The sequence below is a fragment of the Lonchura striata genome, chromosome 12 (assembly GCF_046129695.1).
Source record: "Lonchura striata isolate bLonStr1 chromosome 12, bLonStr1.mat, whole genome shotgun sequence".
NCBI classification, from domain to species: Eukaryota; Metazoa; Chordata; class Aves; order Passeriformes; family Estrildidae; genus Lonchura; species Lonchura striata.
The window spans coordinates 4,753,304-4,770,227 of record NC_134614.1 but is presented as its reverse complement, the minus strand read 5'-3'; the positions used below and the strand labels follow the sequence as shown (position 1 = coordinate 4,770,227).

At 41.4% G+C, this 16,924-nt stretch overlaps 1 protein-coding gene across 6 annotated transcripts in view; it reads right to left on the bottom strand.

The window, feature by feature from the left end:
• RAF1 (Raf-1 proto-oncogene, serine/threonine kinase) overlaps positions 1–16,924 on the bottom strand; it is a 63,939-nt gene that overhangs the window by 5,131 nt on the left and 41,884 nt on the right. For 3 of the 6 annotated variants that reach the window (XM_077786047.1, XM_021530451.3, XM_021530450.3), the window contains exons 3-15: positions 15,038–15,253; positions 14,233–14,345; positions 13,149–13,251; positions 11,423–11,580; positions 10,398–10,496; positions 8,819–8,972; positions 7,308–7,367; positions 5,540–5,567; positions 5,321–5,448; positions 4,190–4,307; positions 2,757–2,841; positions 1,733–1,909; positions 1,121–1,167 (exon numbers count right to left, since the gene is read on the bottom strand). In XM_077786047.1, the coding sequence (XP_077642173.1) occupies positions 1,121–1,167; positions 1,733–1,909; positions 2,757–2,841; positions 4,190–4,307; positions 5,321–5,448; positions 5,540–5,567; positions 7,308–7,367; positions 8,819–8,972; positions 10,398–10,496; positions 11,423–11,580; positions 13,149–13,251; positions 14,233–14,345; positions 15,038–15,244 (1,477 nt within the window). In that variant the 5' untranslated portion in view covers positions 15,245–15,253. The remainder of the gene's footprint in view (positions 1–1,120; positions 1,168–1,732; positions 1,910–2,756; positions 2,842–4,189; positions 4,308–5,320; positions 5,449–5,539; positions 5,568–7,307; positions 7,368–8,818; positions 8,973–10,397; positions 10,497–11,422; positions 11,581–13,148; positions 13,252–14,232; positions 14,346–15,037; positions 15,254–16,924) is intronic. The other 3 variants (XM_021530452.3, XM_021530453.3, XM_031505991.2) reach the window with 3 other exon arrangements.

The window sequence follows — 16,924 nt, the reverse complement described above, 5'->3', positions numbered from 1 at the left end:
AGTTCATTACCACCCATGGCTGCAGCTCCTTAAATAACTGAGAAAGAGAAATAAGCTCAGAGGTCTCACAACTCAGAAAAGTAAGAAAAAAACAATTACAAGAAGTATCAAAATAAAATACAGTTCTCTGGCAGATCTCCTGAGGTTTAACTATGATTTCAACTTGAAAGATATCTACACTATTTATAATTATCTCCTTCATGGATCTGTCTGTTACTGATACCAGCACCTTCTTTCCTGGGGTTATTTTAAGAAGCTATTACTTAATTATTTCACTTAGGAATGCTTCAAGTTCAAAAAGGTAATTCAGAAATTTAAACATGACTGACTCTTTCTCATTTCTATGTCAGGAGCAGAGCTAACTTATTTCACAAAAATGATCATCATTATTAGAAATCTCAAATTTCTGGCCTCCTATACAGTAAAATAATTTTGGGTTTTTACGTTTTTAACTGAAAAAGGAATCCACTGCCATTCTGGAACTATTGAACGTGGCAGATTTTTTTTGTGATGACATTTGCCAAAACATCCTGGTCACATTTGATGGAAGGAAGCCCCAGTTCCTGCTGGCAGCTCCAGGGATGTTCTGGCAATTCCAAAGCAGGCATTTCCAAGGTGAAAGAAATCAGCTCACAACATTTTCACACCAGACATGTTACTAAATATATGTTTTTTCACAAAATATAATGGTAAAAGGCTGCCTTTTCTTGAGTTTAAAGTAAGACTTCTGGCTTCATTTCTGCCAGTTATGTGAAGAGTTCTCAATATATTAAAAATACACAAGAAACAGAAACAAACCCATGTGTGCACACAGATGAACAGGCACACACATCTCCCATCAATGAGGAGAGCAGCATTTGAGTACCAGAGGACTGAATAAACCCCATTTCAGTAAAATAAGAGACTCTGGAGCACAGCTGTTGCACATCTTTATCCCAAGTGTGGTAAGCAAGCACAGATGTTCTGTGGAAGTCCTTGCTAGCTCATCAATAGGGATTGCCCATTATAAGTTATATATATAAATATATAAGTAATAGCTGTTGCAACCCCCACAGAAAGCAAGCTGCACATTAGCAATAAATGCTCCCTCCTGCAGAGAACCAAGGCTCAGGAAGGATACTGTTGGATTTCATGTCTCTGTGGATGATGTTCTTTGCATGTAAATAGCTGTGAAGGGAAAAGCAGAAGAGCCATTAGCAGGGCTGCTCACAAAGGGCATTTTCATTCCCCCAGACAGTTTATTCATTTTATTACACACCCAACCCCTTCTGGCTTTCCATGAGTCTACTTTGGGAACAAAGAAACAGAGCTGCGCTCACTGCAGTAAATAAATGCCAGGGAGGAGTGGCACAAGTTGCATTAACCCTGGGAAATGGGGCTGAACTCCCAGCCATGAGATGGGTGCCCTGTGCTGGAGCTGGCTGCTCCAGAGTGGCCTCATTTAACCCTGCCCAGTTCCTGGTGCCTGACTGCACACCTGGGCCCTGAGCTACAACTGCTCCTGTGCCTCCAACAGAACAAGGGCTGAAAGCAGAGCTGGAAATGCTTCCAGAAACTTCTGGGGGGGTCCTGTGGAACTGAGCAGCCACACCTCATCCCACAGAGCATCAGCCAGTGTGTGTCAAACACTGCAGTGCCACACTAACACAGGGGAGGAAAAGCCCCCTCATTCTGAATTTACAACTGATTTCATCTGCTGTAAAGCAGATGGGCAAAGGGGCAAAGGACTCACTCCATGCCCTGCGCGGTCTGGCGGGCGATGTCGATCAGCTGGAACATCTGGAACTTGGTCTCCTGCACGTGCAGGTGTTTGTAGAGGCTGCTGCCCTCACACCACTGTGTGACAATGGCCAGGTTGTCCTTGGTCATGTAGCCCATGAAGAGCAGGATGTTCACGTGCCGGGTCTTCCTGCCAGAGGAGCACCAAGAGAAATCAGTGCCTGCACCAAAAATGCTTCCCAAGGCTGCTCCACATGCACTCCTGGCTGAATGGATTTCACCTCTGGAATCCTAGGTCAATGTGTGAGTGAGGCTTGGGCTTACAAATAATTAAAATGTACCACAGTAGCCATTTTCTGTTTTTCAGCTGGTCTTTTGCTTTTTAGTTACAATACTTCCTTTTAGTTATTTAAAAAATCAACTTAAGACAAGGATGTCTGAAAATTCAAAATTGACACCAATAACCAACAGTAACGTTTGCAAATGCCATTAGAATTTATGGAATGACAGAAATCACCCTGGAAGCTGGGAAAAAGTGCCAGCTTCAGGTGGAAGACTGAATCCCAAGAGGAAACCAAAGGATAGCTATAAACCCTAAAGGAATTATCAGATGAGATGTTTTTTTACGTATCTACTTTGTTCATTTTCAGGACTAAAAATCACAGACGTCTCATTAGACACTAAAAAACCTCAGGATCTGAAAGCAGAGAACAGTTACACTGATCAGAGTATGTGTTTAAGGAAAAAAGAATTATTATGCTGCAATTTGAAGAGGAACAGTTCAAGTGCTGCCTGGTGGTGAGGATTAGGGCAGAATTTATTATGCCCCACCTTTACCGCCCAGTGTGCTCTGAACAATGTGGTGTTAAGAGACCACAAAAATACTCTGAACTATGACTGACTTTTCTATTCTTCTCTGGAAATCTGCTTTTTGTGCCTATCACACAGAGAATGTTGGGCCAGAAGACTCCAGGGAGGGCTGGGAGGCAAATGCAGCACGTGGAATATCAGAATTTAGCAATGGAACACCAACTCACCTCAGCACAGCCACTTCATTCCTGAAAGCCTGGAACTGTTCTGGGGTTGGGTCTACAACCTTTAGGATCTTCACTGCTACATCCCCTGGAAATACAATTACCACAAAAGTTATGAAAATGCAGCTTCCCTTTCCTCTTCAAAATAACATTAATAAAAAATGTAATTAAAATGTCTCATTTGTGCACAGCACACCTCCACTAAAGGGTCAAGATTTCCCTGCAGACAAATTTCAGTGGTATCAAGCAATTAATTTAGCTGAACTTCAGTCTAATGGAAAAAGTCATTAATTCATTACTCACACACCTCCCTTCTATTTTTAAGGGCTATGCTTGGCTAGAATGCTTTTTTCAGGATATATGTACACAAACCTTTGTGGTTTTATTATCACATTTAAATATTGAAGTGTTTTATATATAAACTTCATCTGAGCACATCAGAAAACCCAACAGCTCTCCTTCATGCAGAGTTTCTTTATTTATTTGATTCTAGATACCTGAAGAGGTGTGACTGTTCTATTAAAATAAATCTTAATATGAATTTAGCTTCTATTATGAAATCTAACTGAACTAATTTTTCCTCTGGATTTCCTTTTCATTTCAGTTTCATAATGAAAATCAGAAACTGCTCATTACTTTTAGTGTAACCATAGTGCTTCCCTTGCTGCTGACAGCATTTCGGCTTTGAGACATGCAAGTATTGGCTTACTAAAAATAAAGGGCAGCAGGTAAGTTTCCAAATTAGTTTTCTCTTTTTTTTTCTGACAATACTGCTAATTAAATTAGGGCCTGGAGGGGTTTCTGTGTGTTTTTTTTTCCAAATCACAACCCAGGAATTTGGAAACGAATTCTGCAGCTTTGCAGGGTGCCTGTTTTCAAAATATTCCTACAGATCAAACTCTCACATTAATCACTTTTTCACTGAAGAAACTCCACAATTTATGCAGATTTCCTTTCCATCCCACCTTGAAATGAAGCATGCTAATTAAACCACAAATGTTTTTAGAGAAGCTAAATATAATTTAACAGCAGGCTGTGGAATTTCCCAGCTAATAGAAAATAAACCCTTTTCAGAAAGCAAGCTGGTATGGAACATGGGTGTGAGGAGACCAATGGAGTGAAAATGGAGATGCAGTTGTGAGATTCAGGTTTTGGTGTCTGTGCTTTGCTGTAATCCCAGTGCTGCTCTTTCACAGCAGCTCCTGTTTCTGCCTGTGCCTCTGGTGAAGGATGAACATCCAACACTCCTAAATCCATTCTCCCTGTGCCTCTGGTGAAGGATGAACATCCAACACTCCTAAATCCATTCTCCCTGTGCCTCTGGTGAAGGATGAGCACCCAGCAGCCCTAAATCCATTTCCCCTTTGGTGGCAGATGAGCACCCAGCACCCCAGATCTATTCTGCCTGGGTTGCTGCCCCCCAGATCAAGACTCACCGTGCCACTTGCCCTTGTAAACTGTCCCAAAAGAGCCTGAGCCTATCCTGGTGGAGAGCATCACTTCACTGGCTTCTATTTCCCAGTAGTAACTGGAGTCTCTCTGTCCACGAGGCCTCTGTAACAACAATCCACAGGGATTTAATTTTTAATCACCTGCATTATACACACAAAGAAATTTAAATAATTTCCTTCACACAAATTCAAGTTGACCTGAAACCTCGAGGGGTTTGTTCTGCAGCTTGGATTTTTGTTTTTCTCCTCAGTTTGGGAGGGGTGGTGGGAGTTTTTTAACAAAAAATCTTCCCATTTTCTTGGATGTCTTGAACTGTTTATCATGAAGGTTTGCACTAGAAAATTAAACCCTAATCTGAGATGCTAAAATGTATATTATGATCAATTATTTTAAAACATCTGAAATATTTAAGAAAATTTCTTCAAAAGCACAATGCTAAAATTCTGCAACTCTTACATATTTAAATGGAATAAGCTAAACAGACATTTGAGAATTTTGCTCTCATCTAAGCGAGCAAAAACTGGGAATCCCACTAAGCAATTGTGTTTTCATTGTGAAAGCTTAGAGGCCTTCCAAAATTTCAATAATTTATCAATTATTATTCTAACTTTCTAATATTGTAGCTATTATTTCTTTCCCCCCACCCCCCCAAGTTTAAATCAAACCTTTGAGGGAAAAGCTGCATTTTGTAAAATCTGTTTTTCCCTGAGACATTTGACTCTCCAATGGAAATGAAGGCATTGTCAATATGCACTTTCTATGGAAACAACACAGTTCAAACAGTGCTAATAAAGCCAATTTTAAATATATTAAAACTGGATCAAAAGGATGCAACCTCTAAAGATTTAAAAAGTAATCCTTGGACCTGCACTGGCAATGTCACACCACTGCCTGAATTCATTTGCAACCCAGAACACTTTGTTCTGAGTATTTATAACCTAAGGCAACAGTGCCATCATTCCCAAATTAATTACAACTAAATTGCTCCTGCATACACAGTGCAGAGCAGTCCAACATTACCTGCAACTTTTAGTGTAGAAATTTATCCCAACACACCACTCCTTCCAGCATAGTTTAACTCAGTTTTTAATTAAAACAGACATCACTATACTTACAATTTTGTTTTTTTCTTGTGTGTTGGATCCAGGGGCTCTCTCTCTTTGGGCTGGGACTGGGGTTTTAGGCTGAGACCAGCCAGTTGGGCTCATGTTGTTAGGACTTCCAGACAAAGCAGAGGGTGAGGCTTTAAGACAGAAATACAAGAAAACAGTTGATGAACAAAAAAGCAACCAAATCAAATCATATCAGAAAATGCTTAATTTCTAAAACCATACCTGATTCACTATGGCTTCGAATTGCATCCTGCAAGAGAGAAGATGGATAATGAAGTTAATAAATGTAAGAGCGCTCACCAAGGAACAAGCAGGGCTGCTGTGGAAATTGCTGGGCCAGTTTTGGTCAAGTGCAATGCAGTACTGGCCAGCAGCTCCAGGATTGGGGATCTGCTCATCACACCAATCCTGCAGGAAACCCATGCAACTTGTGAATTCTGACAACACAGGGAAGAGATTCACAGCATATTGAAAGGACTGCTACCAAAAAGGAAAGAAAAATAGGGCACAAAACAAGAAGAACCAGCAGCAATACTGTCTGCATTCCCCCTGCACTTCATGCTCATGTTCCAGGTGTGGACAGAGCTCCTGGGGAGGCTTCTGCCCCAGGGGACAACTCCCAAACAGCCTTTGGGTTAAAGCAGGACTTTTAAAACCCCCCAAATATTCCACCTCAATGTCCATTGTGAAATAACTCAACATACTACTTTAATCCCCAAAAAAAGGCTACATCAAGTGCCCCTACACAAACCCCTCTCCTTTTCCAAGCACATTCCCACAGGGAATTTGGCATTTGAGCAGTGTTTTCCCACAGGTCACCAGGACAGTGCCACAAGTGTCACCTCATGCCACGGGCACAACACAACTCTACAGCCATGCACAAGAGAGAACTAAGCTCTGACAAACAGCACTGCACAGCTTTTCTCACCTGCCTTTTGTATTATCCCAAAGTACAAACAGGAAAGGGAAAATATCCAGGGACTGTGTAAGTACAAAGCAAGAACATGCACTACAGAGAGGTTAAACACTGTCAAAGTTAACAGAAGTCAATGCAAATTATCTAGCTAATTAGTAGAAAAATAAATATAAGATTTCATAGGAGGACAGAACAAGCCCACATTGCACTCCACAGTTTCAAATTAAGATTATCCTTAGCAAAGATTCAGTTATGAAATACACTGTTTTAGCTAATTAGCTGCATTCACCCAGGCTGGACTAAGTACAGCATTGTTGCAGATTGCCACCACTCTACACCTGAGTGGATTAAAATCTGCATGAACAACCAGTGAAGAACTCAATTTACTAATTTCTCAATTTAAGGATAATAAAAACATTTCATAACTTGAATAACAACTGATTGGTTTTGTACATCAGCCTGAGAATGTAACTGCTTTCAAGGAAGCTGGCAAAGGATAACTAAAGTATTCAAATTGTTTCTCATCTATTTGGAGTTCTTACTTTGAAAAAGTATCTCTGAGCTTCAATCCTGATGTGAATATTTGCTTCTGAATTCAACAGCAAACCAAACCCCTTGTTTTTTAGAGCTGTTCTTATAACACAAGTAACACCATCCCCAGTGCTGTAGTCTGTCAACTTTACTTTGATGGGAAATAAAAACAATTCAACTTGCTCTTAATCTCAGGGCTTTGGATGGGTACAGTCAATACAGACCATTTCCAGAGGGAAAAAGCCAAACAATGGATGTGTTTTGGGAAGGTTTTGCGTTAAAGGCTGTGAGACCCAATGCATTCTAATCCAAGCCTATTCACACTCAGAGGAGGATGAATTCAGCCAGCTAAACTGAACATGAAGCTCTTGATCAATTTGCCTCTTCCAATAAACAGCCTCAGTATTTGAGTATAAACATGCTGCAAAGATTCTCATCAAATCAGGTCCAGATTAAACACTCCACGTGGACACTGCCATGGCTTACAAGTTATAGCAATCCTGTTAATCACAAGAAAACAAAAGGCACCAAGGAAATACCTACTCTTCCCCTCAAACAAAAGCGTCTGCACCAGGAGCTGGGAGAGGCATTCAGGCTGTTATTCTAGGCCAACACAGTAAGAGATAAAAGAAAAGAACAGAGGAAGCATAAAAAAATATTTCTAAAAATTAAATGTTAGGCTAAATGAAATAAAAAGTAACCTAATTTGCTTGATAAATAATAATTAAGTGCAGTAAAATTTTTAAGTATTCTTGCTCAAACCCAGAGGTTCACTAGGATCTATCCTTGGGTAAGACATTTTTTTATAATGGTTTTTATCCTGGTGTACTAGAAAATCTCTACTACTTTCTTTCTGCATTGCTTTGGGGCCTTTTAAAAGCCTCCAGGATATATCAATTATTTTTATGGTAATGTGAAAATCCAGAATAGAAAGTGTTTCTGGCTTTACTGCTCTGCATAAAGAATAAAGAAAGCAATGTCTCCTCAAAGACTCATCACTCTACCAAGGTAAATAATTCAGATTTTCTTGAGTGCTTCACTGTGGTTTGTTCCATCAGAGATGGTCAGCCCAGCCTCTGAACCAGCAAAAAGGGCTGGGAGCAAAGGAAACCCAAAGAGAAAGGGAGGACACCTTCCCCCATAAACCCAGCTGACACAAAGCCTCTGACCAAAAATGCTCCCTGGGGCTGCAGGGCACTTTTGTTCTGCTGCCAAGGTCCAGAGAAATTCTCCAACTCCCTTCAGAGGATCTTCACATTCCACAGAAGTCCATAAATCACCAGCTGAAGATGCAGGTAAGCTCAGCAGTGAAAGGCTTTTGCTTGACCTCCAGAATTTTTAAACTATTCCAGAGGCAAAAGCAACGAACAGTGCTTGCTCTCTCTTCCAAGTCCTGCAGTTCAGCACTTTCCTCTGCCAGCCTTTCCTACGTACCAGTTTGTTAAGGTTATCACAAATCAAAATTAAAGAAACCCAACCACTTTAGGCCTGATTTCCAAGAGCTGTCTCTCACTGCCAGTCTAAGGTAGGAAAGCACAAGAAAAAGGTGCTTGAGGGCAAGAACAGCAGAAATAGTCTCATAGCTAGCTTCAGCCCACAGACCCAGAACTGTCATTAATTCCATAGAGGTGTAACACAAAACAGATCCCCAGGGAAGCTTTGACCTGAGCATTCCAAGTCCAAGAACTACACACAGACTTAGGGCACCTTTAGTCTGATTTAAATTTAGCACCAGTCCCCCCACAAACCCAGAGTTTTAAATTTGGAATAACATTTTTAGACATGTTTAAAAAGCATTTCTTCACAAAATTGAACTTAATTCTTAAGCATCTTTATACACCCCTAGAATTTACCAATTTTCAGCAAAGTTGATAGACTGCAAGAATTAATTATTAACTTCCTATGCAAATGTATCTCCTCAACTCTCCAGCACTCAGCCAGCTGAGGCAAAGAGTGAGCAGAGGAGAGGGAGGCAGAAGAAGCAGCAGCCAGTGCCTGTGTCTGGCAGTGGCAGCTCCAGCTGAGCCCTGAGCTCTCTGCCCCAGCGTTGTTACCTCGATGATGCGGCTGTCCACAGGCATCGTGGTGCTGACCATGTGCACGTTTGGGGTGGATGTGGAGCGCTGCCTTTGGGACAGAGAGCCCTCAGAGGAAGGGTTGGATGGGTTGAAAGTGAAGGCATGAGGTGTAGAATACCTGTGCTGGGAGCTGAGAAGGAAAGAGACAAAGGGAGAGTTGTGGTTAATTTTTTCCCCTCTGGCAAGTGAAAAACGCTGTTCAATGTAACCTGTCCAAAAGCAATATACACACAATTCCAAGCAGAGAAAAAGCTGGGATTTACACATCAACTAAACTACTTGGTCAGCTGAATCATTCCCAGTTTAAGAAAGAAATTTGAAAAGCTTGAAGATCTTGTCAGCTCACATATTTAGTGTGCTTAGCTGAGGTCTGTTTTTGCTGTTAGGGATTTTGCCACAGTTCACCTCAATCCCCATCAAATCACATTTCATACACTGACAAAATACTGGCTCTGAGAGATGAATTCAGGACTGGGAAACTAAACAAACTGTTCATTTCAAGCCTGTTAAATGCACAGCTTAAGAGCTAAGCCCTGAATTTGTAAAGCTTTGCAAGACTGTTCAATGGTTTGCACAGAACAGCCAGCAAGGAAGTCATGAAACCCAACACCAGTTAAAAGGAGGCCAAGACTAAAATCCAGCTCGACAAAGAGTTACAAATCACAGCTAAGGCCACTCAGACCATAAGGATCCCAAAACTCAAATGTATCTCAACTGAAATGGGCCAGCCTTCACAAAGCCCTTCAAAAGATCTATAAAGTTAGTAAGTCACTGTTCAACAACACTGGAAAGAAGAGTAAGATGGCAAAGATCAATTCCTGATGCAGTTCCCATTAAAATAAAGAAATACAGACATAGAACCATTCACATTTCAGCTACATGCTCTGTACCTCATTCCTAACCAGATTTTTCAAATGGGTGCAGAAAAAACAAAAGCTGGCATGCTCTCTTCAGCCTCTAGAATTTCAAGGGAAAGAATACAGGCACGTGGTAGGGCCAGGGACAGGCCCCTTGGAAAGGGACACAAGTTTCATTTGAGCACTTAAAACTACAGGCATGTTCTCTTTAAGTATCAGAATATTCTTTAAGAGGAGTATATTTTCAGTTCCCACTCTTCTCTCCTTGAACTCCTATTTGTCATCATAATATCAGAGCATTATTTTAGTTATGGATGTGACTCATTCACCATAAGACACAAACTCTCAATGCACACTACCTAACCAGATAAAATAAAATTAATTCAAAAAATGCCAACAGGGAGCCTTGGATTTTCTTAGGCAGGAAAACAAAGGTCTCCAAAAAGCCTTTAATACTCTACCTTAAAATTTTAAGGCTAAAAATAGAAAACAGAACATCTCAAATCAATGCTTTGGTGGATCTAAGAACAAGAAAGAACTGTCAGTGATGAAGTGGTGTTGCTGCCTTGCACATTCACCCCAGCCTTCTATCAGATTGCTCTGCTTTGGAGGAGCCGGGGGTCTTTGGTTGCTTTAGATTGATTGTTTTGAAAGAAGTGTATTTCCCAAAAGAGAAGTGACAGGAAATACAAGCTTACCTAACAGGTATCCGGGAGACAGACTCCCGCATCCGTCTCATTGTCAAGGGAGGTAGTGCAGGGACACCACTGTCACTGATATTTGAATTTGGGAACAATCTGAAATATCAACAAAAACAATTACAACTTCAACTGCTACACTACCTCCTGTACAATGCTCTTGAAAGCTGAAATTTTAAAGGGCTGTTTCTTTGAAGCATGATTAACTTCACGAACACATTCCTATCTTTGTGTTTTTCCTCTGTGTACAACTAAAATCTCTGCCTTCAGACTCCCAAAGGAAAGTTCCACATTTTCTTTCCAAACTAGAGACACAAAATCTTTTTATATCAGACTTCAGATTTTCTTGAAAGGGTACTTGACACAATTAAGTTCTATTAAAGCCAGGTAGCACCAAGTGGCACAACTCATCCTGCACTCTCTTAGCATGAGAAAATGCAGAATCACATGAGCAAATTTAGTTATAAAAAATTACAACCACTAAGACACATAAAAACAATTACAGGCTTTAACACTTCTGCATAAAAGGACTTCTAACATAATAATTTTCAACTTTTTGCAACTGGTATTAGAAAGTATTATCCCTCCATCCACTTTCTCACATTCACCATTTTGACCAGTGTCAGAAGTTGAGGTGTAGAATAGGTGAACACCAAAGTTTCCAACATCTAAAACCCAGCTGAATCATGGCCTGGTTTATTCCTACCATGTGTTGTGTGAGAGGAATTGCTGTCCCCCTGCTCAAACAGAGGACATTGAAGCAATTGCCTGGTCACTCAAGATGTTTGTTTGCTTGTGCCAGAACATTAAAATCCAGAGCAAGAACAAAAGGCAGTTGATGTGCACGGCCTTCTCCCCTGGGAACAGACACTCATTGCTGGCTGTTCCATGAGCTCAATCCACAATTCTGCACACTGATCACAGGGACTGCCTTCCCAACAACCCAAAAGGATCTCTGCGATCAGAGCTACAACAGCAACTGTCAGCCAGCATTGCTGCTGCCATTAGAAAGGAGCAGTCCTTACAAGAGCTGCCTGATGTTGCTCCAGTCCACACACATGGTTGGCACCTTGGTGCTGCAGTGCTCGTGGAATTTGTAGCCACACGTCTGACACCGAAAGCCATTGAGCAGGAACTTCTGGCAGATGTCACAGAAGGCAAGCTTCAGAAATGTCTTCCGAGCCTGGAAAACACAGCCAGTGAATAATCCCAGCTAATTATCTCTTCATCAACTGAGATTTGGATCTTCAGAGCCCGACAGAAATAAATAACCATGCTAAAATGCTGTCAGGTTGCTACTAGGCTTAAAACCACACTCAAATTTTTATAGCACAGATTTCCAGTTTGATTGGAAACCTGAAAAGTTTAGAAAAAATAATGGCTTTATTTACAAAAAAAAAAGAAAACAAACAAGGAGAAAAAAAAGGACAAATGTTCTGCCAAATGCAAAAGCAATTTCTTTGCTCAGCAAGGTGACAGAGCTGTGTGAGCCAAGAGCTGGAGTTTTTGTTTGTCTTCAGTAGCACCAAAGAGGTGAAAGAGGATCAGACTGGAAGGCCCACCTCATTTTTTTTTATTAGTCAAAACTCTTGGTGTTTATGACTTGCATGAGAAATGTATTTCTTAGTAATCAAAATAATCTAAGGAATTTGTACTTCTTTAAATGGCAGACTACTTTGTTTGTTTAAAAACTTCTGATGTATGGAAAAATATTAAAATGAACCAAGGGATTTCCTCCTCCAGAACCTACTGGAGAGGAAGGCTCCAAATTCCAGCTTCTTCCAGACCTGGAGAAAAATATTCATTTTCTGCTGACCAACTGCAGATGACATTTTCTGTAGTTTTTTTTAAAATGTAACATAGAAGCGAAGTGACTTTCAAGTTTTGCAAATTAACCCTAACCTTTCTAATGGATGCAAATGACAATCCTTTAGGATTTAGAATTACCACAATGTATTTCTAGAACAAACCAAGAAAAAAGCTGAAATAGGGGAACAGAGTTCCTTCCCAGGGAGAAGACAATAATGCAACATAAAACTTTTAGAGAGTTGGGCATTATCTCTTTGTAAAAAAAATACCCATTTTTAAAAATTTTTAAAAATTAAAAAACCCAAAAAGTACGAAACTACCGTCTACTTATTTGTTTTGTGTGGAACAAATAATCAGTTTTTGAGAAGGAACTACAAAGTAAAGCCTTTCATTCCCCCAAAGAACACACTCTCAAATTACAAGGCAGCATTAGCTCACCAAATAATGTCATGACCTGAAGAATTAATAGTACCTCTGAATAGCCAGTACAAATAATAAATATTGGACCATCAGTCCAATAAAGCTGCTGAACTTATCCAGCCTTTTTTGACTGATGAGCTAGAGACTGAAAATAGAAATTTTCTCCCTTTTCTGGACTTTAAAAACATGGGTATCTTACCACAACAGTTACAGACACAGGTTATTTATGTAAAATAAAAATGGCACTTATCAGACCTGTGAAGAATATGCACAGCATGAGCTTTGACAGTCTGGGACACCTGGGGATCACTAGTGTAATAAATACAATTCTGGCATTTCACTGCAAATTGATATTTAGGGAACGTAATTTGTGGGGAACAGGGGTGAAGGAAACAACCACAACTTCTGAAAATCCCTGTGTCTAGAAAGCCAAAAGCTGTTTAATGCCCAAAACATCCTTTGGCCAAATCTGTGGCTCAATTGATAAAATTCCCAGCAGAACACAGAGCAGGAAAAGCTTACAAAATTGTGTGTGGTGAGTGGGACATGGTCAAGGAAGTCCACTCGCAGCTCCTCTCCAATCAGGGAGGCAGCATCTGTGTTCCAATCCAAACGCACTTTCTTTCTGAAAGAGAAAATACAGACAACAAAAATCACTTTGGAGGTAAGTCTGGCCTCATCAACAATTATGTTTTGTGAGTTTTCTGTGTAAACTGGAAACAAATACCCAAAAAAGCTACAGTGAGCTAGATAGATCTCAGTGTCTTTCACTCAAAAAATCAGAAGCAACTTGGACTATATTGCAAGTCACTTCTTTTTCTGCTACTTTTTAACATGTTATTTCTTAATAAAATATGCGACATAAAGCACCTGGAAAATTAATGGAGTCACAGAAATACCTTTACAAAATATTGAGTGGCACCCTCAGTGACACAAAATCCATTATTAGGTGCTTGGGCAGTGAGTGGTGACCCCCGAATGACCTCAGTTGCTCAGAGATGTAACCCCACAAATGCTAGAGGCTGCAGCGAGCTTTAAGCCCAAGCCTGAGGAGAAGGGAAGTTAAGTGCATTAACTCCATGAGATACCTTCACTCCCTCAGCTTGTAAAACAATCATTTGGTATTTAATAGTAGCATCATCAGTCCTACAAAAAAATACAGAATATCTGAAGTGAGACTGAAATCCAAATATTGGGAAGCTGTAGAGGAATGCAGAGCCTTAAAACTGAGTACATAGAACTGTTCAGGGAAGTGGGCTAAGAATCACTGACAATGAATTTACCAACTACAAAGGCAGCATAGAAATGCACCTCAGATATGAAGGAAGGCATCACTTCATCTAGAGCATGGCAAAACCCTCACTAAGGGGCAGCAAGCACTTGAGTGAACCCCTCCATTGTAAGTATTTTCAATATTTAAAACAAAAATGAAATTGCCGATACACAGGAAGATGACAGTTACCCTAGAAGAAGGCAAAGAAAGCAACAGAAAGTGTTCACAACCAAACTGCTTTTAAATTAAATTAGCCAGAGGGGAAGAATACATTACTGCTGCTATTCCAAACCCAAGATTTCCACGTTCTCTGGGGGGAAGCTTCACTCTTACCCTTTCGGTTCAGCAAGAAGTCGAAAAACTGCACAGCATTCAGGCTGCAGACCTCTGACCTTCAGTGCCTTCATGAGGCAGTCATGCAAGGTCATCCCATTTCGCACATTCACCTGTGACCAAAGGGAAAAAAACAACTAAACATTTAGACACTGCTGCACAATTTCTTTAAGCTTTTCCAAGAGTGGAAGACCATTTTCTCATTTTAAGAAACTCCAAGAAAACTGCACAAAGTGCACTCCTGCAAAGGATGTTCTGAAGCCATTTTATAACTTCTCAGTTTCTCACAATGACTGAGTTTCTATGAAACAAGATCTTACACAAGTAGGCAGCCTATTGAAGGACTAGAAATGCAGGCAAATGGTGCTACCTCACAGAAAAAAGTTTAATTTAGATTTCGGGAAGCTTTGAGTAAGACTATTATTAGGTACACACAGCTCCAAGAAACTGAAAAGTGTTCCCTCAACAAGTTTCACTTCGGCTTTAACCCCCACACTTCATAGTGTGAATCCAAATGAGGAAAATGACAGAAGTGTCATGCAGGCACCATTGTTTAGGTCAGCCAACAATGACTTTTAATGTGGAATATGCTCATGTGTTTTAGAAAAGTCACAGCATAGAGGCAGAGCAATACAGCTTCTCAAAATACAGATACAACACATGTTTAAAATAGAATGCATCCTGACCATCACTCAATCCCAGTAAGGGCCTTTTGAAGGCAGGCATTTCTGGTGCCACATCCACAGCCCAGTGGCAGCAGTGGGACCAGGACAGTCTCTGTGAGCTGCAGGCAGCACAGACTCACCACAGTGCGCTGCTTGTTGGGCAGGAAGACGCGGATGGTGTTGCTGGTTTTGGACGTGTCTGAGATTTTGCCGTCGTCGGACGCGCGGCGCTGGTACCCGAACTGCTGCACGATGGTGGGGGAGATGCAGCTGGGGCCATCAAAGACAGAATCCTTCAGCCCAAACCCATTGCTGATGGTCTTCCAAGCTCCCTGGATGTGCTCCATTGGTGCAGCCTAAGGAGGATTGGGAGAGTCAGGGAAATGGCCACGTCCCTCCCTCTGGAGTGGTGCTGTCTCCTCCTCACACAACAAACCTCAGCCTTTTCTGGAGGCATCTGAAGCTGCCCTGCCTGGGGAGGTGATCAAGCTACACGTGCAGGGTACAGCTCACCCACAGCTCACAATCAGCCTGGCTCCTGAAAGCATCTCACTTCCTACACAGAGAGCAGGAACAGATGTGCAACTCCCCTGCTGCACTGCACCTCAGGGTCACAGGAGCACTTCACCAGCAGGGTAATCTCCTAATTAGTGTCTCACCTTTCAGAAAGGTGGTCAGATTATAGAATCAGAGAATATCCTGGATTGGAAGGATCACCCAGTCCAACCCTGGCCCTGCACAGACACCCCAACAATCCCACCCTGGGCATCCCTGGGAGTTCCTGCAGCCCTGGCAGCCTCGGGGCCGTGCCCATTCCCTGGGCAGTGCCAGCACCCTCTGGGAAAAAACCTTTCCCTGAGCTCCATCCTGTTCACAAGAATAAAGAGCTCTGCAGGAGACCAGCACAACAGTCCTGTAAATCAGATATGCCACACAAGCATTACCCCAGACTGTTAAGAAAAGAGACTCAACAGGAATTACAATAATAAAAATTTCTTAAGGAATCTATTTTTATCACTGTGATAAAAATAATTTTGAGGCTTTGGTTGGATAAAAACTTGGAGCTTTTTTATACTATCACAATTTAAATAGTGTGAAACAGCAAAAAAAAAATTCTCAACCTTCACACCACTACGCTCAGTTACATTTTAGCATAAATAAAGCCTGGGACGACTGGGATTGTTCAGCCTGGGAAAGAGAAGGCTCCAGGGTGACCAGCTGAAACCCTCCAGTACCTTAAGGGAACCAAGAAGAAAGATGGAGAGGGATTATTTACAATTAACAGGATACAAGGAATGGCTTCAAACTGCCAGGGAGTAGGTTTAGATAGGATACTGGGAAGTATCCCTCTCGTGTGAGGATGAGAGGCCCTGGCACAGGGTGCCCAGAGCAGCTGTGGCTGCCCCTGGATCCCTGGCAGTGCCCAAGGCCAGGCTGGAGAGGGCTGGGAGCAGCCTGGGACAGTGGAAGGTGTCCCTGCCATGGCAGGGGTGGCACTGGATGGGCTTTGAGGTCCCTTTCAACCCAAATCATTTCATAATTTTACAAACATCTTCCAGTGGAAGGACACCAACAACCTCCTATCCTGCACACTTCCAAACCAGCACAGGTTTCTGCACAAAGATAAAGGTATCACTGGATTTTTTTCCCCAGCTATCCCAACTTAATGCAGCTTGAACTCCAAACTATACTGAAACATCTTATTTGAAATCAGGCAAAACCAAAGCCTGTACTGACATCAAACAACCCAATTCAGAACACCCAACAGTGACTGAACACCTGTCAGCAACTGCTGAGGTCTCATTTCATGTGTGGTCTTGCATCTCCTTTGTTACAAATTATCTGAACCCTCCAATACATTTCCTCATGTTTATGTCAGAGAAAAGCCAGTGTTTGTTCCAGTTGAAAAGTTAAGACAATAGAATTCTTGTATAACAAAGATCTCCACTAATGTTAAGTGTCCATTCTGGGATGTCCAGAAGGATAAGCTGAATTTCAGAGTGTTTTCCTTCACAGCACAGCTCTGA